This window comes from Thamnophis elegans, chromosome 4 (assembly GCF_009769535.1).
Source record: "Thamnophis elegans isolate rThaEle1 chromosome 4, rThaEle1.pri, whole genome shotgun sequence".
Classification (NCBI taxonomy): Eukaryota; Metazoa; Chordata; class Lepidosauria; order Squamata; family Colubridae; genus Thamnophis; species Thamnophis elegans.
In genome coordinates, this window is record NC_045544.1 from 99,008,992 (window position 1) to 99,036,519 (window position 27,528).

Consider the following 27,528-nt stretch of genomic DNA (forward strand, 5'->3'; position numbering starts at 1 on the left):
AGCAACAATTAATTTCTTCCAAGCTTTATGATCCTGAAGTACAACACTTCTGTTAGGGAAATGTGCACCTAGTCCACTATTTCACAATCTGGACAACTTTAAGATGCTGGCTGGACAATTTTGGACATTGAAATCCAGACATCCAGAGTTGCCAAGCTTGAGAAATGCTGCTCTAGTCCAACATGCATTTATTAGAAAAGAATAAATGCATGTTGGACTAGAGCAGCAAATCTGATAAAAATCAGATTTACCTCCATGGTTTATCCATTGATAGGCATCTGTTTTCCAAGCAAATCAACATTTAATGTTATGTAGCAATGTTACAAAATAGGAATGACCTCTCTTACTGTGATAATATAGTTGCTTAGGCACATTGTCCACAGAAGGATCTTATATTCTCCTTTCTTATAGGGTTTTTTTTTTTTTGGAATGCAGGTAGTCTTGTTAAAGGCAGGCTATCTATATGTACAATATGCTGCATTGGCTCACAAAGAGTAGGTTGAAGCTAGATGGGGTATAAAGTGTGGCTGGAGCAACAATAATTGATAGATAGGTTACACTGCTATTCTCCCCTTCTTTGAAGGGCTTCGAGTCATCTAAAGGTGTGTTAGGATAGAAGCAGAAAGGCTACATGCCAGCAATGCTGAAAAGAAGTGGACAATGTTAATTCAGGTGAGAAAGCCAAGCCATGCTTGATGCCATTCTTACGTAATTCTAGAGTCTTTGACATGGGAGCCAATGGTGAAACCAAACGAAAGTTTCTGATGAAAAATTGTTTTTCCTCCCATGCTGAACCAACTTTCTTTAAAATTCATAAACTGATACAAAGATGGTAATTTTGGAAACATGTTTAGCTTGGAAGGTGCGATCGAGATACTCGGACATCTCAACCTCCACTGTTATGGTCTGAGGCCCTTGTAGCCTTTGTACCAGCATGAGTTCTCCAGTCTGTCTGTCCGAGCGTTGCATCACAAAATGTCCTCGGCTGTTTCCTCCTATAATCCCAAACCGCAAACTGTCAGGACCTGGTCGTCCGGGTGCCGAAGCAGTTGCCATGCGGAAGAGAGGAGTGGGAGTGGCAAGATTGGATGGCAGAGGGAGATAATGGAAGGAGATTGTCTTGGGGGCTTGATGGCATGGTCTGCTGTCCATAGGACATGGATTCCGTTCACATTGACTGTGAAGAAAAATAAAGTAAACAACAATAGGATTTGGTTAAGAAGAAGTATTCAAATGTATAATTTGAAAATAGCTATTATCATTATCAATCATTACCATTATCATCATGGTGTGTCACAAAGCCTGCCAGATGTTCAGACTGGATTTGGCACTTTTGTCTACCTGTCCTGTTGAAGGGCTGGGATAGGCAGATGTGGATGTTTGATGATGTTACAGATACCGCCACAGGATGTAAGCCATTCCGAGTAAAGCTACCTTTTGTCATCAACTGATGGTGAATTTGCCAATGCCGATGATATTCAAGTGGTGCTCCAGTTGTTTTCGGATTGTACCTAAGATGCCTATCACTATTGGTACTACCTTTGCTTACTTTTGCCACAGTCATTCTATTTCTACTTGTACGTCTTTATATATTGACATCTTCTCCAGTTCTTTTTTTTTCTATTCTGCTGCCTCTAGTTACTGCCATGTCCACTATCCAGACTATTTTGTCTTTCCTGTTGACAATTGTTAGATGTGGGGTATGATATGGCAGGTGCCTGTCTGTTTAAATTCTAAAGTCATCCAAGAAGCTTTTTCACTTTCCAGGTATCCATAGACACTTGGGAAGTGATTTGGCATTACCTCCTTTTTTAGGGCTAAGAGAGAATGACCAGCCCAAGGTCACCCAAGTGTTTTCATGCCTAAATCAGGATTGAAACTCATAGTTTCACCAAACTAACTCGATTTTTTTTTAGTGGAGGATACCTTTGAATCACTGTTTACTCCTGGTCTCTGCCTTGACTAGTCTCTGCAGTTATTTTAGCAAACTTTCAGAAGTAGTTTGCCACTCCTTTCTTCCTAGGATGGAGAGAGAATAACTGGCCCAAGGTCACCCAACTGGCTTTATATCAAAGGCAGGATGAGAACTTATGGTCTTCTGGTTTCTAATGCAATACCTTAACTACATCAAAACTGGTTTTTTATGCCTTTATTAGGACTACCTAAATGGACATAACAATGAGAAATAAAAAAGAGGCAGGAAAGTTCAAGAATTACAATTTTAACTTTTTCTGCTTCCTTATCCCTTCCTTTTCATATAACTTTGATGGTGAGTTATGTAGTACTTGAGAGCTTTCATGTTTCTTTAGCCTTGAGAACAGAAGTTGGATGTGTCGAAGGTCTTATTATAATCAGGCATAGCATGTAGCTAGTCATTAGAAATAAATGGGGATAATGTTTCTCCTTATTATCAAAACAGAAACACAGCCCCCTTTATATTGAACTTTGTAAATAGGGAATATACTTCTGCCAGATGTTATATTTTTGGATTAGCAGACATAAAAGCAGACTTTGTTTACAAGATTTCCCAACTAGCAAAGGAATTTATGTGTGCAAAACTATTTCCATCTGTGGAATGGCAGCAATAGTAAATTAAAATATTGAGATAGGAATAAAAAAAGATCTATTTGGATAAAATTTGAACATATGATTGTGCCCTTCCTTTAGGAATCCATGGGTACCAGTGAATGGATAAACATTTGCATTTATCTGAAAGGAAAACAATGTCCTCCCCAACTCCAAATATTTTTTATTTAGAATTAGGAAACTGTCCAATTTCACTAAGAATACAACAGTGGGGGCAGAAAAATTCTCTCTAATAACCTCTTTTGTGCAGTAATTCTAAATTTGGAGGACCTTTCAGGAAATATGGTTGCTGGGGTGCTACACATCTCCATAACATTTGTTTTCTTCTCTGGCTCCATCTATATATAGATTTCTTTCAGTATATCAGAATAAAATGGTCTAAAATAATTGCATACAATTATTACACATCACATTAAATTTGAATTCTTGTTACATGAACAATTTTATTTCTGGCCTAATAACACAGGTTTTCTAAGATAGCAATGATTTATAGTAAAAGAAGAAAATGAAGTTATTTTAAACCCAGTTGAATCATAAGATTAGCTTTCTCATCCAAATCAATGAAGCTTAAAGGTATCTTACATTAGCCAGTTTGTAGCAAAGATGCTATCAAAACTTAAACAAAGCTGCATTTTCTCAATTGGCTAGAATGACTCATTAAGGCATGATATATATTTTGGCCACATATCAAAGAAGACATAACAAATAATCTCACTGACCGGAGGGACAATATTTATACTGAATAAACCAAGATACAAGTTGTAAATTTTTCTGGTCTATGATCAAACAAGCAAAAATAGCTTCACCATCAAGTTATTAATTTTAATCTTTGCTTTACAAGGCATTTCACAACCCATAATCACTATGGATTTCCTGACCAGTAATGATTTCCTCTTTACTGTATTTTTTTCTGTTATTGAAGAACCCAACTGACAATCAGAGGTTATCATGGTAGAGCAGGTAATGCCACACATTCTTTCTTCTTTCTTTTAAATTCTTTCTAGAATTCTTTGTAGAATTCTCCAGCCAGCATAGCTACTGTATGCTGGCTGGAGAGTTCTGTGAGTTGAAGTCCACAAGTCTTAAAGTTGCCAAGTTTGGGGACCTCTGTTCTAATTCAAGGAACTGTAGCCCTGACAAATCTCAGAAGAGCTGCTTAAATAATATCTTCAAAAAGTGGGATACATAGCAGCCTTTTCTTATTATCTGCTGATACATGAGAATTACATTATGACACTTTAAAAATGCCAAATGTATCCGCAGACCTCAAAATTACATCCCTTTGAGATAGTAAAATCACACTGGAAATTATAAATGATGCCAGTTTCATGCTAAAACTTCAGTCAGAAGTGAACCAATGGAGAAGCTTTAAGTGGTTAGTCACCATTTAAAAGCCACTACTAAATAATGGTGTTTTGAATTATTTAACAGGAGGAGGGCATATGATAGTTGTATTTTTATAATGCTAGCCAGTTATTACAGAAAATATACACTTTTTAAAAAATGGCTTAATGCAGATTTCTGCTGTGGAAGCACTTTTCTCACATTTTTGTTTCTCAGTGATTGAAAACAACTGGAGTTGTAATCTAACTCATCTGAAAGGCACCATGTTGGGGGAAAACTGATTCTCTTATTATAGCAATATCAATAGTACTGAGACTTATGTACCATTCCATAGTGCTTTACAGCATTCTCTAAGCATTTTACAGACTCAGCATACGTATCTCCCCCAGCAATCTGGGTCCTCGTTTTACTGACCTCAAAAGAATGGAAGACTGAGTCAAACTGGTTGTGGGCAGAGTTTGCCTGCAATACTGCATTCTAACCATTGTACCACCTGGGTGTTTTGGTGGGAGGGTGATGTTACTTACAAGGATGATGTTTTCACATAGCTGACATTTCCACCACTCTGGGGACACTCTGGCTTGACACACTGAAAGCTTCCTCCGATGTTAATGCATGTTGTTCCCCTAATGCAGCTGTGCAATGAAAGTGCACATTCATCTATATCTGCAAGGTAAACAGAAGAGTGAGTGATAGAGAAATAGATTCAACTCTTTTGAGGTTGGCAGACAGTCAATTCAAACAGAAACACAGAAGCTGCCTTATGTGGAGTCAGATTAATGATCCATCAATTTTTGTAGACTCCATATTGATGGGGTGGATTCCAGTGCAAGAATTCCAGAATTCTTGCACTGTCCTATATGGAGCTGCCAAAGACTAAGCCTGAGACCTTTTTGATGTAAATCCATAGAAATCAAATATATGATCTGCTACTGGACCATGGCTGAGAATTTGCTGCCAAAATTTCCATTGCCATACCTAAACAAGAGCATATTCTGTGTGAATGGACAAGTAGCTACCCTGTTTACCCGGATGATAAGTCCAATAAGTCCAATAAGTCCAATCGGGCTTTTGAGCGCATGTGCTAAAATAAGCCCTCCCCTAAATATTACAACACAGCAGCAGTATGAGATGACCATGCTCGCTGCCTCCGGCACCTCAAAAATAATAAGACCTCACCGAAAATAAGGCCAAGCGCTTATTTGGGGGGATCAAAAGAAAATAAGACCCTGTTTATTTTCGGGAAAACACAATAACCTCCCCTCCTCGGTTCCACCACAAATGCGCAAACGACAGAAGCGCGCCTGACTAAACCACGGTGAAAAAACCGCACGACGAATGAGCGCTGAAGTGCACTGACAACAGCGCGCCGACAGAAGCGCGCTGTAACCTAACCCTAAACCTAACCCTAAAACTAACCCTAAACCTAACCCTAAACCTAACCCTAAACCTAACCCTAAACCTAACCCTAAACCTTACCTTAACTTAAATCGCGCTTCTGTCGGCGCGCTGTTGTCGGCGCGCTTTCGACATTGCAGTTTTAGTGCCACGGTTTTATCGGCGCGCTTTTGACATTCGCGCTTTTGTCGGGTCACGCCTCTCCTCTGCACTCTTCAGTACAGAGTATTAGATATCCACACACCATCCAGTGAAGATGATCTTACTACTTCCTGAGGCAGTTCATTCCACTTTCATACATCCCCTTTTCAAGAACAAGACTAATTCTCAAGTAAAGTTTTATTACAGTTAAGTGACCTAATTGTTTATCACATCATCACCATTAAACGCTGTTCAGAAAATTCAGAATCACCAAACTTCTACTATCTGGAAAAGCACCTTGGATAGATCTAATGGCATTTTTCTATTTTTGTTTTGAACTGCATACTTTATATACTACTGCTTTTCACTGTACTTGTTGCCTCATTTTACTTGACTTCTAAGGATTTTATCTGAGCATTGCTGAAATCCCCTTGAAATCTATTCTTTTTGTAGCTTCACTTTTTCCACATCAAGGCTGTAATTGGCCTCTGGATGAAGTGCTAGGGGCTGCAATCCATAGAAGAGTCTGTGTGAGCAAAATTAAAACTAAATTCAGGATAACTAATAGGATTCCTCACCAATTATTATTCATTTAATTTTTTCCCTCTCTGATGTAGACAATCTTTGGATGTCTGTGGGACTTCATCTAAGATTTTATGAGCCATAAGTTGCATTAAGATGTGCACTTTAGTTTTATATCAAAGCGAAAACATCTTAGCATTACATAAGAAATACATAGTTTTCTAAGAATAGTAATAACTTTAAGTAATGGAAAAAATGCAGCAGGAGGCAGCAGGGTAAGTTTACATAAGATTGCTTCCTTATTAACCTATTTATACCAGAGAGTCCCAAATTTTAAGGCTGGCAAAAATATTTGGTCTTTTAGCAGCTTATTGTTGAGAATCTTTTGAAGTTGTGCAATTTACGGTGCGTAGGTAGTAGCTTAGGGGCATCTTCAGAGGGGTGAAAAGCATCAAGATGACAACAGTGATGTGATTAAATTTCTACTTTTTTAATGTGTTGCACACATACAAAAAGTAGGCAGTGATTTGATTGCTCAGTCACAGCTGCCAAATTAATAATTTTTATTCTCGGTGGATTCTCTCGGAAGGCTTACATGTTCAGAAGTGGCTGCCAGGGTGGATGTGGGCAACCACAAAGCACTTAGATATGCAGAAGAAACATGGATCCTGTAACCATTGTTCTTTAACATGTCGGCAAACATTTGTGTGTTGTTGTTTTTTAAGAAGATGAATATTGTTCCATCTCATCATGCTGTGACCATCCACCATTTTATTTTTTGAGAATGGCTGGGAATTCAAGGTATTATTAGGAATAAATATGCTTTCTTAATAAAAAAAAAGATGCTACATTCAGACTTACATGGAGCAGGAGCATTAAAAAGAAAATCAGGATGGTAGTCCAGCCCCTTTTTGCATATGCCATATACATGAAGTATGAAAAAAAAAAGAGTGGATCTTTGTATGGTAACAGATTGCATCTTGACATTTTTACCTTCCCATGGTCTCCTATAGTGTGAAATCCAAAGCACTTTTCAATCAATTTATTAAGCTTGTACTATCTTACTATACATGATGTAGGCATACATGTACATAGGAAAAAGCAGATTGAGAGAGTTGAATCTTACGTATGCAAAGTGATGACACCGTGGGATGATTTTCTATGCATGAGAGAATGAATATAAGAAAAACTTGGCAGGCGTTTTGTTCAGCCAGTAAGCAGCCTACTCAGAGGTTGAATTCAGCAGGTTCTGACTAGTTTTGGAGAAGTGGTAGGGAAATTTTGAGTAGTTTGGAGAACCGGTAAATACCACCTCTGACTGGCCCCGCCCCCATCTATTCTCTGCCTCCCGAGTCCCAGCTGATCAGGAGGGAATGGGAATTTTGCAGTAACCTTCCTCTGGAGTGGGGAGGGAATGGAAATTTTACAGTATCCTTCCCCTGCTATGCCCCACCAAGCCACGGCCATCAAGCCATGTCACACCTACCAAGCCACGCCCACAGAACCGGTAGTAAAAAAATTGAATCCCACCACTGAGCCTAATGTCATAAGCAGAGGAACAGATGTATATAGTTACTCAAGTAACTTATTAAACCACCAATTGATGACAGAGAATGTCTTTATTTAACTATTTTGTATGTAATATATGTATTTCTTTTATCCATCCCAAAACTTTTATGACATAATTCTAGGATATAATTCAGCTCTTGTATAGTATTATGAAAAAAGGGAAAGAAATTTTCCTTCTTCACTTTTTCTACCCAGTACCCATTTTACTGATCTCTGAAGCTAACTCTGTTTTAGTGTAAGATGAAAGTACTTCTCTGCTAGAATTAATATCATATCACAATTCAGTTTTTAGTCATCTGTGTCCATTTGAGTTTCCTCTCAACACTTTTTGTTTCTACTGTAAAAATACTTTACCAAGGAAAGGTGTAGAGATTAAAATGGTTTTCTCAAGTGATTGCTAAGAACTTTAAAGCTGGTTAAATTCAGGCCTTTCTCATTTAAGACTCAGACTCATTTAAATGAAGAAACTGAATCAACACTAAGATTAACTCATTTCTGTCATCATTCAAAGTCAATTTTCTACAAAAGCCCAGGAATAGAGCACATACTTCATGGTACAATGTCCCTTTATGGGCTGAGACAGCTCTTGGCACCTCACCACCATACCTTCCCACATACCTTAACTGCAATACAACAAATATTTTATTTGAGGGAATTCTTCTGTCAGCATTCACACCTAGCATTTCACATTATGGTGCATCACAAATGTCTTATCTGTAGGAAATCTGATGCCCAAACTGTTGTATTTTAACTAGGCATCAAATCCACATCAAAATGCAGGAAATCACAGAAGTCTGAGAACTATGATAATGGAAAGTCAAGATGGCAAAAGTTTTTATGGGGATTGCAGCCCTCCTTTCATTCTTGATATGGTTTATATCCCATTTGGGCATCAACATTGTGAGACAACAGGCTGCCTACAAAATGGCCAGAAGCTGTTTTACTGTAGCTCTGTCTCTTTAAGTTAAGCCCTCTTCCTAGGCAGCTCAGCAACTGTTGGTTATAAAAGCTGAGCAGAGAGGCAGTTCCCGGTGTTAAAGAGAGAGGAAGGGAGAAGGGAGAAGGGAGGAGAAGGGAGGAGAAGGGAGGAGAAGGGAGGAGAAGGGAGGAGAAGGGAGGAGAAGGGAGGAGAAGGGAGAGGGGAGAGGGCAGAGGGGAGAGGGGAGAGGGGAGAGGGGAGAGGGGAGAGGGGAGAGGTGTGTTTGTGAAGCAATTTAACACAGATAGAAAAAGCTAATTCTCTCCAGCAATGGGACTTGGAGTAGTAACTGGAATGGTAGAAGGAGGTGTAGTAGAAGGGGAAGGAGTGGAGTATGTGAGCATTGACAACTAGACTTTGAAAACTTGTGTGTATGTGTTACCAGGTACCTGTGTGGTTGTATTGACTCTTGGATTTTGGAGCCCACTAACTAGGATATAGGTAAAAGAACCTGTGATAAAGTGGTTGTAGCAATGGGATATCCAAAGAAGGTGGGATATCCAAAAAGTACGATATTCATAAAAAGTGGGACATTAACAGAAGGTGGTAAGCCCACAAGTGGGGGTGGCTTAGACTGTTTTAAACACTTCCATGAAAAAATAAACTTTGGCTAAGAAAGTACTTTGGCAAAGTAAAAGTATTGGCCCTTATTCTGTTCAATCTTTGCAACAATTAACCAGCATCTTGACTGCAGAAACCAAGCTTCTTATCCGAGCCTACACCAAATAAAAAGGCATGGAAAAGGCAGAAGGGACATATTCTCCCTTAGAAGAGGCTCCTGTTGTAAAGCCAAAGCAAATGGCAGACCAGCCTGAAATGGGACTAGGCAGAGATACTAGGGCCAATATCATAGAACTGATAAGGCAGCAGCAGAGGGAAATTTAAAAAAGGAGAAGCTTTAGAGGGAGAAAGAAAGGAAAAATAGATTGGAATGGGAAAGGAGTGAAAGAGAGGCAAGAAAAGAGATTAGGAGGTTGTTAGACCTGCTTAAAGGGATACAATCACTAGAAGAGGCATACTCAGCCCTACAGTGTGTAAAGTCTATAGAGAGTGGAGGTGGTCTCAAAGACATTAAAATCCCCAAGTTGGCAGAGGAAGAAGACATACCCTATTTAACCATGTTCAAAAGAATGGCTACCTCTTGTAAATGGTCTGAAAGTGAATGGGTGACCAGGCCCATGTTTAACAGGGAACCTTATATGTAGTTTTCCCGCAAGAGTAGTGGATTACTCTCATGTCAAAGGAATAATTCTATACAGATATGATGCCACTCCCTATAGGTGGAGCTTAGAAATTACACCTTAAGACAAACATGGAGTTCATGAGTTGTGGGCTTGGTTGGAAGACCTAGGAAGGAAGTAACTGAGGCCAGACAAAGTAAGAAAGGAAAGAGTGGTAGAGGACTAAGTTTAGAACATTTTCTACAAGTACTTTATATCAAATTAATGTCTTGGGTCCAACAATACAGCCCAGAGTCAATCAAAAGGCAATTGAACTAGCTTAGGACTTCAGGCAGAACAAAAGTCAGAGGATATTGGAAGGGAAGATACAGAAGGAGACAGGAGAATAAGAAAGCCTGTTCTAGAATTTAAGAACTTTAAGGAGCTGGTAGAGAGAAAGGTAGAATGAGTAAAGAAGACTTTAGCTTCTACCCAACTTACAGGAAGGCCTTGGGAGGTCAGAGAAACTCATAATTATTTCAACTGTGGGAAAAGTGGCTATTTGTCCAGAGACTATAAAAGCCAGGGGGAAAAGGAATGGCTGCAGTAGTGCAAGCATTACTGGGAAGAAAAATATGATCCCAGCAAAAGTTAATGGATTTACAGTGAGAGGCTTAGTATGGTAGATACTGTGGAGTAGATGAACATTGCTAAATCATTGAGTCAAGAAGGCAGCATCTATGGGGAAAGAGCCTCTTACAATTGAGTTTGGGCAAACTGGGATAATCACATTGGTTAAAGTCCAAGGCCACAGGAAAAAGACCATGTAATGATGGTAGGAGTTCTCCATAATTTGCCATGCAATCTAGTGATTGGAACTGATTTTCCACTTAAGGTTGGACTCAGAGAAAAGGAGAAGGAGGCTAAAATATTGGGAGTAACTACAAGGGCCCAGTCCAAGGCAAAGATGAGAATGGAGCAGAAGCAAGAAGGGAAGGAACCTAGGATTCTTCCTAGCCATTGTGATATTTAATAGAAGTGAGATATCCTACGAAACAGAAAGTTGACAAAACAAGGGTGAGGGGAAGTAGGGTAGAGGGGAATGTTGGAGGGGAGAAAGGAAAGTTGGAGCGGGGTGAAAGAAAGGGTGTATGAAGGGTTGAAGTGGTATATTGGGTTTGTATTTTGGGGAGTATTCTTGACAAGGATGGCTGTGTTTATTGCTCAATGTTATATTGCCCCGGTTATGCACAGTATATATGTGACTGTATGAAATGAAAATGAAAATGAAAATAAAACATATTTGAAATTGAAAACAAGGGTGAACCCATAGGGATAGAGAAACTCCTAAATGGGAAATTCACTTAGGACTTGTAACTTTCCCAACTGGCTTCCAACAAGCAAAGTCAATGGAGGAAAGCTAGATTCACTTAACAGCAGCAGTGATTTGCTTAACGACTGCGGTCAAAAAGGTTGGAAAATGGAGCAAAAGTCACGTCACAACTGTTTTGCTTAGCAATGGGAAATTTTGGGTTCAACTGGGGTCACAAGTCAAAGACTACCTGTACTAGCTCGGGTCCTATAAAACATTAAACTATAAAGGATGATTTGCAAGTAGTAAAAGTCATATAACAGGTTTTATGCCAAAGCAAAAGAAAGTGATGATGATGAGCTATGTGTGCAAATTCTAGCACATGTTTCATATTTGCAGCATGACATGCTGCATGAAGCCTATGTTTGGGGAGGAAAGTTATGTAGCTTCTATTAAATGCCACCTGTTCCATTATTTAGTAAAAAGAAAAGCTCTATGTCACCTTCACAGTTTTTCCCATCATTGAAGAGCTTGTATCCAGGCGGGCAGGAGCAGTGGTAAGAGCCAGGAGTGTTGATGCAAGCATGCATACACAGACGAGAGGCTCCCTCCAGCTTGTAAATTTCACATTCATTCACATCTGCCAGGAAAGAAACTGACATGACATTCTTGCAGGAACAAAATACATCATTATGTAGCTGAGTTAGCAAGAAGAGTGAGAAGTGTTCCTGGAATATAACTGCACTGATATCAAAGATAATGCAATTCATATTGTTAGGGGGAGGAGAGATAAGTGTAACCATGATTTAGCCATTAGCTATTGCTTTTAAAAATTGGAGCAAAACTGACTAGAAGAAAATTGCGAAAACAACCAGATCCTGATGTTAAAAATTCAAATGACATTTTGTATCTGTAATGATGCTGGTTTCCTGGTCAGGACCACCCGAAGGTGTAAAATACAGAGATGAAATACTAGTGCTACCAATAGTAGATTTTGATGTTGAAACTGGGGTTAAACTGATCTGGAAGCAGGAACAGCTCATCACTTTTTCTGTTCAGGTGTATCGTTCAAATGATCTCTTACCCTGGCAAATACTGTCTTCTGTAGTGCCACTCATATGGAAGCCCGCTTCACAGCGGCAGTGTTGCATTCGATCTAATTGGGCACACCGCGGCTTGCGACTGAAAGCTGGGTCATTTGTTATGCTCCATGCTGGAGGTACTGAAAAAAGAAGTAGGAAGAAATTACCGATAGAAGAAATATTAAGAAATATTTGTAGCTCAGGGTTGACCAGTTGGGTCCTTGATGTTCTCTGAACTTGGTGGTTTTCATGGAGACGTTTTATTACCAAACTAAATGACATCATTTAGTTTAGTGTTATTAGCAAGAGGGGTTTGCTCTAATTTTATATACTTTTTGCTGAAAACATGTTTTTCTTTTCTCTTTATTCACTATTTTCTTTCTTTCTTAAAACTGTGCTTTTTTTTTTTACTGTGTAAAATTCTTCGATAAAAATTAATTTAATGAAAGGAAAACCAGGTCCAGTGTGGTGTAATAGTTGAGGTGTTGACTAATACTGGGGAGATCAGAGTGAAAACTTGCTGGGGAAAATTGGTCCAATCATTCTCTACCTTGTAGAGTTAAATGCTATATGCTGCTCTTGAGGAAATACAGGATATAAATATAACAAATAAAAATTGTTCTTCCTCTTGACCTAATCTTTCTTCATACTATTTCTTTCTTTTTCCTTATGATTGTTTTCATATTTATACAAAGAGTAGTTCCCCCCCCCTTCTACAATACATTCAGGTTTTCTTCTGCCTTTTGCAAAAATGGAGGAAATTGCAAGTATACATTTTGCAGCAAATCCTAATTTAAACAGCAAATTATGACTTGAGCTAACCATTGTTTGCCGCATACTATGCATCTTCCCTTGGTGCATAAAAGAAAAGAGGAGTGAAACATTTCAATTCTACCATCCTTAACCCTCAACCCCTCCCCCAGAAAAATACAAACCTGTCTGGGTTTCATACTGGCAATTGGGGCCGGTCCATTCTTGTGAACAAATGCATTGAACCTGGTCACCTGTCTTTATACATGTTCCTCCATTTCGGCATTGATTTGCGCACAGACTAATATCTGATTAAAGAAGGAAATTACATACTTAGAAAATTTGTTTCTTTCAGCTCACAAGCTGCATTGTGTAAGCATATAAAATGTTGCCTACAGAAAACAATCAATTGTCCTTGGATGACAAGCAAAATCAATTGATATAAAGGGATAATGTAGTCCCTGTATTGGCTTTTGCACACATGTATTTGAACAAATTCATAAAAGGTGTGGATTGAGTTGTAGTTTTAGGTACTCGTACTTCTTACCGTCTTCAGCAGAGTGAGTGTTCCACCCACTCTAGCAAGGGTGGGAAATTATATCCTTTCTCTTCCCTGAGGGGATCATTCTGGATCTTGAACTTCAAAGACTCACAGAGGTTTTTGTGCTTTAAATGGCAATATTTATGATTTTATCTCAAAATTATCGAGGCTAATTCTGTTACATGGAAGAGAGGGAATCTCTGGCTCATTCTGCAAAGATAGGCCCTCACTCTCGGCTTCTAACCCAAAATCATGTCCTGCTGGCATCAGTCAAAGTGGAAACTTCAACCTGCCTCTTGATAGTGGTAGTGGTATCAAAAGGAGCATCTCCACAATAGTAGCCTTTTTCTAAAAGGCTGAAAGATCTTTAGAACCATAACACAACTGCAGATGTGATCCCACATTTTCTTCTGTAATTGTGCAGGAAAGAGATGGGAACTGAAAAGCCTGTATTTAGTTTTTGAAGGCACTATCTTACAAGAAGGAGCAAAGCCCCACATAATTCTCTCTGAAGAAGCAAGCCGGATGGCTCCGTCATTCCTATTGATCTGCCTTTTGCCTTTCCTGAGTTTGTTATCCATTGAAATAATGAGTGTGGTGTGGAATTTCTTGAAGAAATAGGCCTTTGTAGGATGGCTGTAGCTTTGCATCTGCCAAAAGCCCAACTATTATTATTAGGATATTTTAAATAACTGGAGGTCCTCAAACCATGAAGTTATTGAATAATCACTAACCCCCTCTTGTTTCACCCACATATCGTTGAAACTTCCAATGAGCTGAAATTCTTATCTGGCCCCCTGAGGGAACAGGTACTGAGGGCTGTAGTATACAAACACTTTAAGGTGGTTTCAAAAGCAATATTTTTTGCCCACAAATCAGCCACCAAATCCTTTTTGCATAACTCAAGAGTCACTGTGAAAAAAAAATCTTATGTAGATTATACAGAGCACTGTCTTCATTCATTCCTCACTTCTGAATAGAAATAAGGGGCTAATGCTGTGGGTCACATCTGTTTAAAGGCAACATTTCCATATCTTCAGCCACAATGGAGGGCTGTGCAAGCAGCCTTCTCACAGTAGCTTAGGCACAGGTTCAATGGTGCATTAGCATTTTGCACAATGAGAAAGAATTCCTTTAAACAAACAGCCCTGGCTACGCAGACTGTGTGCAGGGGCCTGAAAAATTTAATCTCACTAAGAAGGAGCGTGTGAAAATTTAAACAAAATAGAGCAAAACAACAACAAGAAAAGGCAAGCTAATTCCTCCTCCTCTTCCATCACATTGGGCATATGTATGGATGTATATGCAAGTTCATCTCATCCATCCTTAACTTGACACACCCTTTACATTAGGACAGTGCTTGAGACGAAAGGAAGGAAAGAAAGACTGCATTTCAAAGGACAGAAGAGGGACTTCACTCAAAATTCTGCATTGGGGAATGTCTTTATGTCCCAATTCCTATTTGTGATTCCAGTTATTCAGCAGAAGATTTCTGACAATCATATTCTCCGTCTTCCTATTATGTACCTGCAAAAAATGCACCTGATACTCTTTCCTTTTTTTTAATGTTTCACTTGACTTAGCTAGAATGCTTCATTTTTGTTGTGAAGCTTTATTTGATTTTTGTGCACATCTTGAAATATTTGATAAAAAAAAATCCCCACCCGATTCCAGGGGTTTCAAATAACATTTTAATACCATTCTGAAAATTCAGTTTTTCTTTTTTAACATCTGCATTTTAATGGCAGTCTGAAAGACAGTAATTTAAGAAGTTATGATTTTTTTCTGGCTTGGAGACAAAAGAGAGAGGGGAAAAACTTCATCTGGGTAATAGCTGTCAAAAGCTAAGGAGCAAGGAAAGAAAGAAGAAAACATCTAGAAATCAAAGCTTATTGCATTTTATTCCCCTTAACTACACAAGGGAAAGACCAAGAGCAGAATTGTAGGCTGTATAAACATACATTAAATTAATGAGAAATTGCTGATTGGGAGTTTCGTAATTGTGGCTCTAGAGCTTATGTAATGCTAATTTATTTAAATAAGTGGTATCCCAAGATGTAATTAGCAATTCACTTATGTCTGGTACTAGATTAGATTGGCAAAAGCACCTATTAGCAGTTATAATAGCCTTATTTAGCAAGTGTCTTTTTTCACTCATAATCACTTGCCATTTCAAGCCATGTTTTGGGATGAAGCAGATTGTGTTCAAGCCTAATACTTGTATAATTCAGACATGAGAGAGTGTTATTTGTACAAGTTTGGGTGAAATAGTATATGGAGGTTCTCCTAGCTGATCAGCTATAGGATCTGGCAAAAAAGAATGATTAAAGGTGAACAGTGTTGCCAGAATGAAAGAATAAACTAATAGAACTACACAGGAGAATATATGATATAGTTCCTTGCAATTATGTTGTTGGATTAGCTTTGTCAGGATGCTTCCAATGATGCCACTAAACTATTCCTTATTCTGAAATTAAAATAAGTTTAATTTCCCCCTCCTGTTCTCAAATATCCTACTAAAGTTGCAGAGTGAACAGGTTCCCTCCACTCCCTGCCAGGCTACTAGTAACAAAAGGAGAACAACTTGCATCGGTTGTGTCTATGCAGTTTGAATATTACCTTGATTGATCTCTATTTAGCATATTCCTCTAGTCTAGGTCAACTCTGTACATAGACACGTGATGTGGCACGATTGCCATGATGGCATTCTTCTAGCTACACATTGTAGGTATTCTGACAAATAGATGGGAGGTTTCTATGCCCCAGCCAAGAAATAGGAAGACAGTACCTTTGCAGTGTGGAACTTCTCCAGTCCAGCTGCCATTTGGCTGACACACTCGAGAATTGGAACCAACAAGCTGAAATCCAGGATCACAGTTAAAATGGACTTCATGTCCCACCAAATTCTTTGTGCCAAATTTTTTGCCATTCACTGGAGCTTCCAATCTAGGACAGAACACTGCAAGCAGAGTTTGGCAGAAGATAGAGATGGTCAGTAGGAATAAGACAAACATCCAGAGACCTTCTCTAACCACATGAGATCTGGGTCTACATGAGATTTAGTAATCTTAAAATGCAACTCAAACCTCACCTTTCTCACAAGCCTTTCTAATCTCAAATTCATATATTGTAAATTGATTAATTTAGAGATGCTCAAATTGTCCATATCATTAAAACTTTGCATAATGTGATTATGAACAGATTAAACTATACATCCCCCAGAAACATTCAACTCATGATTTACAAACACCATAATTATCTGGAAATAATCCAATTATTTTGTAAATTATAGATAATAAACGTAACATATTTGAACTGACTCTTTTGGGAAAGCTTGCATTTGTGTGATAAAAATCTTGATAGGTTTTTTTTTTTTTTTTAAGAAAGAACATTTTGGTTTTTTTTGCAATTTCACTAAGCCTGTTTCAGTGTATCTGTTTAGATGCTTCACAATCTCTATATAATTCATGAGTTTACATGATATATCCAGCTCTGAAATAATCACATTTTTGCCCAGTATGTTGTATGCACTTGTGTCAAGTGATTTGTCTGTGGTGGTTAAGTGTTTTTGCATAACTTATAACATTGGGTGAATTAAATAAATAAATACACCATCTGCACCCTGAGTGCCCTTCAAATGTGTTACCTTCCTGAATGACTGTGCTGCCCAGGAAATATTGGAAGTTGATATCGCACATTATAGGTCATCCTCATTGGACTTTGAAGAAATCTGGAAAAATCTTGGTTTAATTAATCAGGAGTTTAACTATTGTGTGTGGATAGAGACAGAGGTTTTCTCAGATCTTGGAATATTTCGGCTGCTTTAAAGATTCCATTATATGATTTTCCACACCAACCTACACATTAGCTAACTATTTTTGTGTTTTGTGTGGTCAGCCAAAGTGTGAGGTGGCTGCTTTTAGGAAAGCATGAGTCATGGATGTAGGATGCCAAGAGGGTCCATCCTTATCCTATAATTTCACTTTGGTTAATGAGCTCAACCTGAACAAGGTTCCTGCCACATCCTCTGAAGAAGCTCTATTATTTTTACCAGTTTGAGGGTCTGGGATAGCTTTAGTCACAGTGTTCTGCAGAGTTGTGAGTCGGTGTTTCATTATGCGTAGTCCCTCAACAAACCGTGTTTCCTGGCCTTTGAGAAATTGGTGCATTTGGCGGATGGTAGCCAGGAGTTGCTGTTTTGTCATGCAGTTCTATGGAAAAGAAAGAAAAATAATAGATTGATACATGTAAACATGTCACATGTACAAACCATAACATTCAATGTATATTGAAAATGATGTATTCTAATGTTTTTTCTACATTATTTATAATCTGCATTTCCTTAAAGAGACAAAAAGTAGCCTTTTAATTTCTTGCAGGTAGAATAAGTTGTCCAATGCCATTCTAGGAAAGTCATAATATTATCTGTAAGATATTCATTGTGTCAAAAGAATATGCATAATGCTGCTGTTGACACAAATGTTTTATAATATTGTTCATCACTGCTATATAATAGTTTGGCACTACCTGATATTAGATTGTAATTTTATAAAAATAATTTTATTTAAAAAATTTAAAAACAAAGATAAAAACCACTAATATAAAACAAGCAAGGGGAAAAAAACAAATAGAAAACTTGCAAGTGCAAGAATGAAAGAAAAAGTAATAGAAAAATAAAGAAAAGGGATACAAAGAAGTAACTTCCAATCTTCTTCACAGCTGTTATGAATAGAATTATAAATTTATCTCTTTAAAGTTTCTGACTCTCTCCATATTCTATCCTGTCTAATTTTCAAAACCACAAATTGTAAGACTTTTTTCTCTTTTATGCATAGTTCATAAGGAGTTTCCAGTCATCAATAAACCTAGATATTGTCTCTAATCAAAGAAATTAGTTTGGCCCTCTCAGCAAGTTCCATCATCTGCACCAACCATTCCTCCATAGTAGGTCTTTCTATTTTTGTGCATCCAACAATCTGGTTAAGGTTATCATACAGAAAAATAAAGTTTCATTACTTTTTTCCCAACTATTTGCCTGAAGAGGAAGACTTCTGGACTCGGTTGTAGAGCAATTTTTAAAACCCTCTAAATTAGTATATATATTTAAATCCAAAATTTCCTAGCTTGTTTACATGTCCACCATGCGTGATAAAATGTCCCTTCTTGTTCACATGTCCAACATACATATGAAGTGCATTTGTACATTCTATACCAGGGCTCCCCAACCCCTGGGCAGTGGACTGGTCCCAGTCTTTGACCTATTAGGAACTGGGCCATGCAAGTGAATGAAACTTCATCTGCACATGTGCAGGATCTAAATAGCGTGCAAAACCATGTTTCCCTGGTTCCTGGTGTCCAAAAGGTTGGGGGTCGCTTTTCTACACAATTTCTCTGGTGTTATATAGCAAATTATAATTTGTTCTAGCTGAAACTGTCAAGAAACAATAGGATAGACAAGGTACAACTGTAATGTCTATATATAGCAAATAAAATTTTATTATGTTAGCCCTTGACTCATTAATATCCCAGACAGACAATAATAGATCCTTGGAACTATCTTGTCCTCATGTGTCTTGTCCTTAAGGCATCCTGATTCAATCTGGTCAACACTCTCCAGCTGTGTTGAGATGAATCCCAGAATTTTCTGCCACAGAGCCAGTAAAATGCAAAATGAGAATTTTAGGAGTTGCAGTCTACAGCGGAGATCAGGCTGGAGAAGCTGCCAGGGTACTGACGCCTGAAAAATGGAGTAGAACAACCAGAAACTGAACCTTTGATTGAACTTTCTGCATAGTTCAGATCAAAACCAGGATCTACTGAATCCTGGGAGCCTCATGAAGAAACAGGAATGGGTATGAGCGAGCAGCCTTCTACTTTGGATGTCATAATGATCAGCAGGAAAATTCAGAGACCTTTTTGAGTGACATTTGAGAAAATGTGTCATCAATGACTGGCCAGCCAATTAAAGGCAAGGACATAAGGCTGAGTTCCACTGAACAGCTACTATCACTGCACAACTTTGCATTGCTGTCCTGGACCAAGATGTGTACTTTGGCCTTGAGATATGTTCAGAGAAAGCAGCCAAGAAAGCCCTTTCAGGTTAAGAGGCTGCATTGTTCTCAAAGCAATGATAACTATGGCATTGAAATGTTATTTCTATACCGATACTCCTAACTGCATCTTAACTGTAGTTGTACCCTTCCTTCTACAATAACAGCGTATAGATTTATTTTTGCTTGTTTTATCACTCAACAAATATATTCACATGTGCACACAACTGCATCCAGGCATTCATGAACTTGTGTAAAGTGATTTAGCTGCAAGAGACAGATAAAGATACTATAAAAAGGAATTTGTTGTGAATTAGTTTTACCATTACTCAAAGTCAATGCTAATATTGGGAACTGGAGTCATTATATGTGACTTTTCTTTTTAAAAATTGCAGAATTACATTTATGCCAGGCTTAGGAAATAGTTAGTGAGGATTTTTCCTGTCCAAGATGCTTATTGTGTGTGGTATGCAGCATATTCCAAGAAAGGCAAAAGCCAAGCTGTATATTGTTATAAAATCTTTTTAAGAAAGAATTATGTTTAACTTAAACTGTTGTGATACACTTAAATACAGTAAACCTTATTACACTAAATAACTTGTTTTTAGTATACCAGCAATGTGACTTGAAATCACTAAATATGTAGTAACTTGAGTGATTAGTTTAGGTATTTGTGGAGCAATATTTGATTTGATTTTCTAGTCTAACAAGGGATTGTAGATACATAATGAACAAATACTGTACAAAAATTGCAATTTCTCTTGCAACTACTGATAGCTGCTGATAATACCAATTCAACTGTGAAAGTAATAATAAATCAGCATGTCTGGAGCTGAACACATTTCTTCCTTTAGGCTAACATTTATGGAACTAAGATATCTGTGATGGCAAGGCTACTTTCCATATTTTCCCTAATAAAATAAAAATGATTGTATCAATGTTATTGATCAAATTTCTGACTTGCTGTTGTAGTTGCCAGTCTATCATCGCATCTTCTATCACTTCTATTTTGTGCCCTTCTTAAAGGACCTCACTCTGAACTTAAAAATATCTTCATCATGATGAAAATATATTCAGCAATGATTTTGATGAGGGGAAGGTGAACTCATCAAATTTGCAGATAACACCATGAATAGCCGACCCTCCAGAAGATAGGCTCAATATACAAAAGGATCTTGACAGACTTGAACACTGGGCTAACAAAATGGAATTCAATAGTGAGAAAAGTAACTACGTAACTACATTTAGGCAAGAGAACTTATATGAACAGGTATAGAATAAGTGGTACCTGGCTCAATAGTAATAATGTGAGAGGAATCTTAGAGTGCTAGTAGATAATCACTTAAATATGAGCCAGCAGTGTGATGCAGCTGCCCAAAAAGCCAGTGTAGTTCCAAGCTGCATTAACTGAAAGAACAGAGAATCAAGATCACATGAAATGTTAATACCACTTTATAATGCCTTGGTAAGACCAAACTCGTAACACAGGATCCAGTTTTGGTCGTCATGATATAAAAAAAAGTGGAGACTCTAGAAAGAGTGCAGAGAAGAGCAGCAAAGATGATTAGAGGACTGGAGGCTCAAACATAGGAAGAACAATTGCAGGAATTGGGTATGTCTAGTTTAATGAAAAGAAGGACTAGGGGAAACATGATAGTAGTTATCTGAGGGGATGCCATAAAGAAGAGGGAGTCAAGCTCTTCTCCAAAACATCTGAGGGTAGAACAAGAAGCAATGGGTGGAAACTAATCAAAGAGAGAACCAATCTAGAACTAAGGAGAAATTTCCTTACAGTGTGAACAATTAATCAGTAAACAACTAGAAGTTGTGGATGCTTCAATGCTGGAGATTTTTATGAAGAGATTGAACAACCATTTATCTGGAACAGGGCTCCCTGCTTGAGCAGGGGGTTGGACTAGAGGACCTTCAAGGTCCCTTCCAACTTTGTTATTCTGCTATTGGCTGGCTGCAACCGTCTGGAAGTTGATGTCCATACATCTTTAAGCTACCAAGGTTAAGAAACCCTGGGCTAGAGCAAGGCTCCTCTTGTCTGGAAGCATCCTGTCTCTCTTCCCGCTTGATCTGAAGTGAAGCTGTACTAAAAGGTAACCTAGCCAGTCACTTTTTACCTTTGCTTCTTTGCCTTGGCCAAAAAAGAAAGCGAACAAACAAACAAAAAGACAAAAGGACAGGTAAAAGAGGAGACAGCTCGAATTCTTTAAAAGAAAAAGCCCCTCTCGCAGTTCCATGCATTCACTGCAGAAAATGCCAAGGTATGGCATTGCCTTATATACCTTTAGTAGGAAAGGAGGGACGCGTGGCAGAGCCCCCTTACCTGGGAAGCCTGCAACTCTTGACCGGCCGCTAGGCACAAGACGAGGACGAGGCTGCAGAGACTGTATTGCCGTGCGGAAATCATGGCTGTGCGCTGCTACCGTTGCGCTGGCCGGGGCAGCAATGTGGAGTAAGTGTGAGTAAGGGCTTCTCCGCACGAACTGAGCTCTCCTGCCCAGCCTGGAGATGAGAGCAGCGGGAGCGGCAGCTAAGGCGCGCGGCAGCTTTCCCCAGCCAGCGAAAAGTGCCCCGCTCCTCGGTTTCCGCTTCTCCTCGGAGACGCCGCCGGCCTTGGCTGCAGAACGGGTCCCTGGAAGAGGGGGAGTTGCGCCCGCGCTCCCCCGCCTTTAAGTTCATACCTGCGATCGCTGCCTCTCGAAGGGGCTGGCTAGTTTGCTGGAAGTACTGCTCTTCTCTCCCACAGCGCCTCCAGGGCAGGGCAGGGCGAGAGGGCGCATCTCCCGCGCAACCTGCTGCTCAGCAGCGTGGGACTATAGTATTACTTAAGAGTTTTTGGCATGTCCTCTCCTGCCCAAGGAGTCCCTGTAATAATCTATTGGGTCGAACCAGGAGAGGGATGGACCAAAGAGCCTGGGTGTCTTTTGCGTTTCCACGTCTTTCTTTCTCATTTCATCCAAGAGTTTTTGCATCTTCTCCTGGGATTTGTTTCTTCTTCTCTAGACGATTGTATAAAATAGCCCCTCCTGCTTTCCTGGCATCTCAAGCAGTCATTAAATTGGTCCCTTTACCCAGGTTATTATCATAATATTCATTTAATTTCTACCTGATTCTAGATAATTAACTCCGTAATCACAAAATAGTTCACTACTGTGCAAGTGTGGGACTTTTGTTACTTCAACAGAAGGACTCAAAGGAGAAGCAAAGCAAAACTGAAACAACTCAATGCAAGCATGCTTATATGGTTGGTGATTTTTATTTAAGAGGCGTAGAATCCTTTCCAATCCCAAATCTACCTCCTTGCAGAACCTATTTGCTCTAGAAGATGCTTTTGAGATTTATTTAGATGTTGACTTGCCCATTAACCTTCTCTCTCTCTTTTTTTTTTCTTCTCTCCCTCCCTCCTTCTCCCTCTCTCTCTGCCCTATCTATTTCAAAAAAGACATGGAGAATAAAATAAGGACACATGAGAGAGACAGACATACAGGCCTGCAATGGCTTGGGAGACTGGAATGGCAGGGGAATCTCTGAAAACTACATTCCTTTTTAATGTTGTTCAGCACTTTGAATTGTATGTAGATATGGACCAGCAATTGGTAAAACTATAAAAGGAAAGTTGCATATGGCAAGGAATTGGTTCTAAGAAACTGAGGATGTACTACTGTAGAAGACAACTAAAGAAAAAAAATTAGATACAATTGCCCTTTGTGCAAAACGCAGTGAAGCAGTGCAGGCTATCAAGAAAAAAAGTGACAACTTCTGTTTGGCATTCATGCCCCTTGTCAGTTCTTCAAGGTAGATCAGACTAGGATGCCAGAGTTATGAATGCTAATATTTCTTCATTGCAAGATTCTGTTACTGTAACTGTAACCTATAAGTCTGAATGTCGCTCTCCCTTTACTGTATCTTCGTGAAAACTAAGGTAGTCATGACCAAGACACTTACTTAAATTACATTTCTGCCCCAGATTTTTTTTCATCTGACCATTGCCTTGGCTATGGCTCTTCCTCCTGTTGTTCAAGGTTATTCCAATTGCCCATTACACCTACCGACCTATTTCCAGAAATCATCACTTTCCTTCTCCACATGTCCTCAACCAGGCAACCAACATTCCAAGAGAGTTCATAGGAGGTTGGTGGGAAGCAGTCGAGATGGCCACCACAACTATGTGATTGAACCTTCCACCTCTTATTGTGCAGCAATGTACAGTGTAGGCTTTTGTCCTACTGTTGTCCTTAACTATTGAAAACCAGTTGAAAAAACTCTTCATGCTGACTCTAATTTCCCAGTGATAAAATAATAAACTGTTCAGACTGATATTCAATCCTGAGCATTTTATTGCTGTATTCTACAAGGTGGAATGTTTTTGCAGACTAGGAAAGATACCCCACCCCAACCCTCAAAAAGTTCTTCCTGTGATTATCATACAACATATTTATTTTCTATTCCGCCCCCCCCCCCAAAACCCCTAGGGATAATTTAATATCAAAATCAAAGCAACATTTTGCTGTGTTGATAATTTGCTTCTGTTAAATAATAGCATTCCCCCCAAAGCCGATTCTAAATTTCAGATTAGGTACAGTACTCTCTTATGCAATACAAGCAGTAGTAATTTATCCTTAACTCTAGCACCACCTACTGTGAAATTACTTTTTCCCAGTAAGAAGAGAAAGTAAAGATATATATAGTCCGTGTTCCATTTTTCCCTTTGCAGACAATGGGAAAAGTGTATCTCTGCCTGTTATTTCACAACCTATTTATTTTACAAATAAAACCCAACCCATACTATATATTTTAATCACTTTTTAATATATTTAATTTATTAAGAATTTTTAATTACAGTAGCAAAAACTACAGTAATATAAACTAAAATTAGAAAAAGAAAATGGAACAAAAGAATAAAAATGCAGGAAAAAATACAAGATAAAGAAAATTACATTAAGAAATTATTTTCAATCTTCATCACTTCAGTATAAACAAATTTAAGAATTCTTCATCTCTATAAATTCTCTTTTTTAAATATATTTTATTGAAAAGACAGTGCTGTGTCAGGGTAACAATTACAAACAAAGCAAAACCAAAGAAAAATCAATAGCAAATCTTGTCGTACTTAACAAGCTAAGAACTATAACAATAATATATTTACAGTAATTATAACAATACAACCAAAGGGGGAAAAAAAGAAAATGAGCTTTAACTAAATTTCTACTTACATTAACCTATTTACAATTTTTCCATATTATATCCATAATTCTATAGCATCTTTATTTTACATACTAACAGTTATTGACATTTGTCAATTTCCCTCTCATTTCTACTTCTTGTCTCTATCCATTCATCAAATTTATTCCATAGCCTATAATATTTAGTCTTTATCTTTAATTTTTAAGATTAATCTATCCATTTCAGCACAATCCCAAATTTTCCTAATTATATTATCATCCAGTGGGGTGTTCACATTTTTTCAACATTTAGCATATATGATTCTTGCTGCTGTCAATATATGTAACAGTAAGTATATAGTTGCTTTGTCATAACTTTCTGACAGTATACCTAAAAAGCATGTTTTTGGTTTGAACTCAAGATGTTGCTCAGTTATCATTTCTAACCAATTACAAATTTTCTCCCAGTAATTCCTTGTTTCCTTACACATCTACCACATGTGGTAGTATGTTCCTGGAATCTGGTTACATTTCCAACATTTGGCAGAGGAGTTCTTATACATTTTGCCCAATCTTGCAGGCGGCAAATGCCATCTATAAAACATTTTGTAGAGGTTTTCTTTATAGGTCATGGCAGCTTGTAGTTTCTCTCCCAAATTTCTAACCATTTTTCTAGTTCTATATTGTATCCGAAATTCTTTGCCCAGGCAATTATTGTTTCTTTAACTATCTCTTTCTCCATTTTATAGTTCAGTAAATAATTATATATTTTAATTGATTTTTCATCCATTAAATTTTTATCCAATGCTGTTTGTTCTTTATTTACACCCCATAATTTAACATCTTTTTCGTGCCTCGATTGGATCTGAAAATATGCCCATCAAGGTAAGTCCATCCCTTGACTCTGCAATTGTTGTCTGGATTTAAAATCACCCCTTTCATCTAAAATATCCTTGTAACATACAATTTTCCCCAATTTATAAGATTTGGATATATTATTGCCACCATTGGAGAGAGCCAAACTGGTACTTCCCTATAATGTTATAGTTTAATTTTTCCCCAAATGTTAAGCAACACACTCCCCACATTATGCCTTCGGAAATAATTGTGCACCATATTTCTGCCATACCAGAGGAAGGCATGCCAGCATAATTGCAAGTCGTGCCCTTCTAGTAACAATAGTCTTCTGTTATTTAAATTTACCAGACCCTCTATAAATTCTCTTTGTACCATATTCCATCTATTATTTATAAACAAATACATAAAATTCTGGTGTTAGCTGAAAGTTCAAAAAGGTTTTTTTTTTTCAAAACAAAAACAAAAAATATCTCACTTTAACCCTGATAAAAAAATGCATTCCTTCCAACAATCTTGCATTGTACTTCAATCAAATATGTTGAAGGATACAATTTCTCTTCTTTATCTCATCACAGATTTCTGCAAGACTTTATTGTAAATCAATAAAGAAACATTCACCAGGTCATTCTCCTGGTTTATCAATTGTATTTCCCTTTTAATGTTTAAAACTACAGACCATCTTTTTAAACTTTGCAGAAATATTCTTGACTGCCTCACAACCTAGATCAAGAAAGCCAGCTTGCTTTAGTGATTAAAGCATCAGGCAAGAAACTGGGTAACTGAATTCTAGTCCACTTCTCTCTCAGGCCCAAACCACTTCTGAAAAATCTGGCCAAGAAAACTGCAGAGACTAAACCAGGCATTTCTCAAAAAGCCCTTATATAAAGCTACTTAAAGATTTGCTAATTTCAATGTGACACAACAATTTCTTGCACCATTTCCCCCAAATGGTGATAGGAATTATAATCCAGAGGTGTTCAATTAACTCTTGCATCATGTCTACTCAGCTAGATTAAAGTGCCTAGTTGAAAATGGTTGGTGTATCTCACTTATTATCATCTTCCTAGTGTTATTTCCTCAGGTGCAGGGTCCACTTTTTGGATTCAACCAATGCCATCTTGCACAATCAAATGTAGCATCTGGATCCAATTTTCACCCGATTTTCATGCCTGTACTTATTGTGCCTTGCTGTCTTTGCTTTGGACTTCCACACGGGCACTTGCCACCTGTATTAAAGTGGAAGGTGATGAAGGCAACTGTGTGGGGTGTTGCTTGTAGGACATGTAGGTCTTTCTTCCACATTTTCTCAGATATTAGTGCAATGCCTATGTGCTGCCATACTGTGGACATTGCTGACATGGAGAAATACCTAGTGACCAGTAAACCATGTGCATCTCCATGATGTATCCAGAGCACTCAATGCATTTGGTGATTGGCTAACACCATATAAATCTACTGAGCATACCATTATTTGATTGGCATGCTTTAATCATAGAGCACTCTAGGGATCTCCTTCCAATGTAGCCATGCTTTTTTCACTCTTGCATGCAGTTTGTCATTGATGCTGCTATCACTTTGTAGATGGCATCGTAAGTAATTGATGGTGTTGGTCTTCACTAGATCTTCACTGCTGACTTGTATGGTGGAAGTGCTCGGGCTGCTCTCTAGTGAGTCATCTTCATGTTGAGGCACAGGCCAAATTGGGTAAGGTGGTTGTTCCATGTCTGCACATATTGCCAGGTCCAGGGGATGGCATGTTGTGGTTCTTTTGTGATAGTATTCATGATGAGAATGAACAGCAATGGTGATAATGTTGAGCCTTGAGGAACACCAACTTTCACAGGAAAGCTGTTGGAAAGGTGATAAAGCATCTCTGATGGCTTTATTTTAACATTTACAATTTTTAGTTTAATTTTAACTGAGAAGATAAAAAGTGTTGCTCTATTCTTGGTGTTAGGAATAGTTCCATTCCAGGATGGTGCAAAATATTGAATTTTCTACTAGAAGAGTAGACCAGATTTTTTGGGGGAAAAACATCTAAAACAGAATATGATGTGAGCTC

The 27,528-nt window shown here is 38.2% G+C and overlaps 1 protein-coding gene across 1 annotated transcript; it reads right to left on the bottom strand.

Annotated features, from left to right (window-relative positions):
- FBLN7 (fibulin 7) lies at positions 1–27,188 on the bottom strand. The gene is made up of 8 exons (XM_032216072.1): positions 27,006–27,188; positions 17,436–17,595; positions 16,173–16,343; positions 13,029–13,151; positions 12,096–12,233; positions 11,514–11,651; positions 4,458–4,596; positions 1–1,177 (listed from the first exon to the last, which is right to left on the bottom strand). Exons 1-8 carry the CDS (start codon positions 27,186–27,188, stop codon positions 805–807), a joined length of 1,425 nt encoding a protein of 474 aa, XP_032071963.1. The 3' UTR covers positions 1–804.
- Between the last annotated feature and the right edge of the window lie 340 nt (positions 27,189–27,528).

Coding starts and splice junctions, on each gene's coding strand:
- FBLN7 (XM_032216072.1), bottom strand. CDS start 27,188: ATGGAACAACCACCTTACCCAATTTGGCCTGTGCCTCAACATGAAGAT. Junction 16,344..17,435: donor TATCCCAGACCCTCAAACTG/GTAAAAATAATA, acceptor CTCTGCTTGCAG/TGTTCTGTCCTAGATTGGAA. Junction 1,178..4,457: donor TATGTGAAAACATCATCCTT/GTAAGTAACATC, acceptor TTTTCTTCACAG/TCAATGTGAACGGAATCCAT.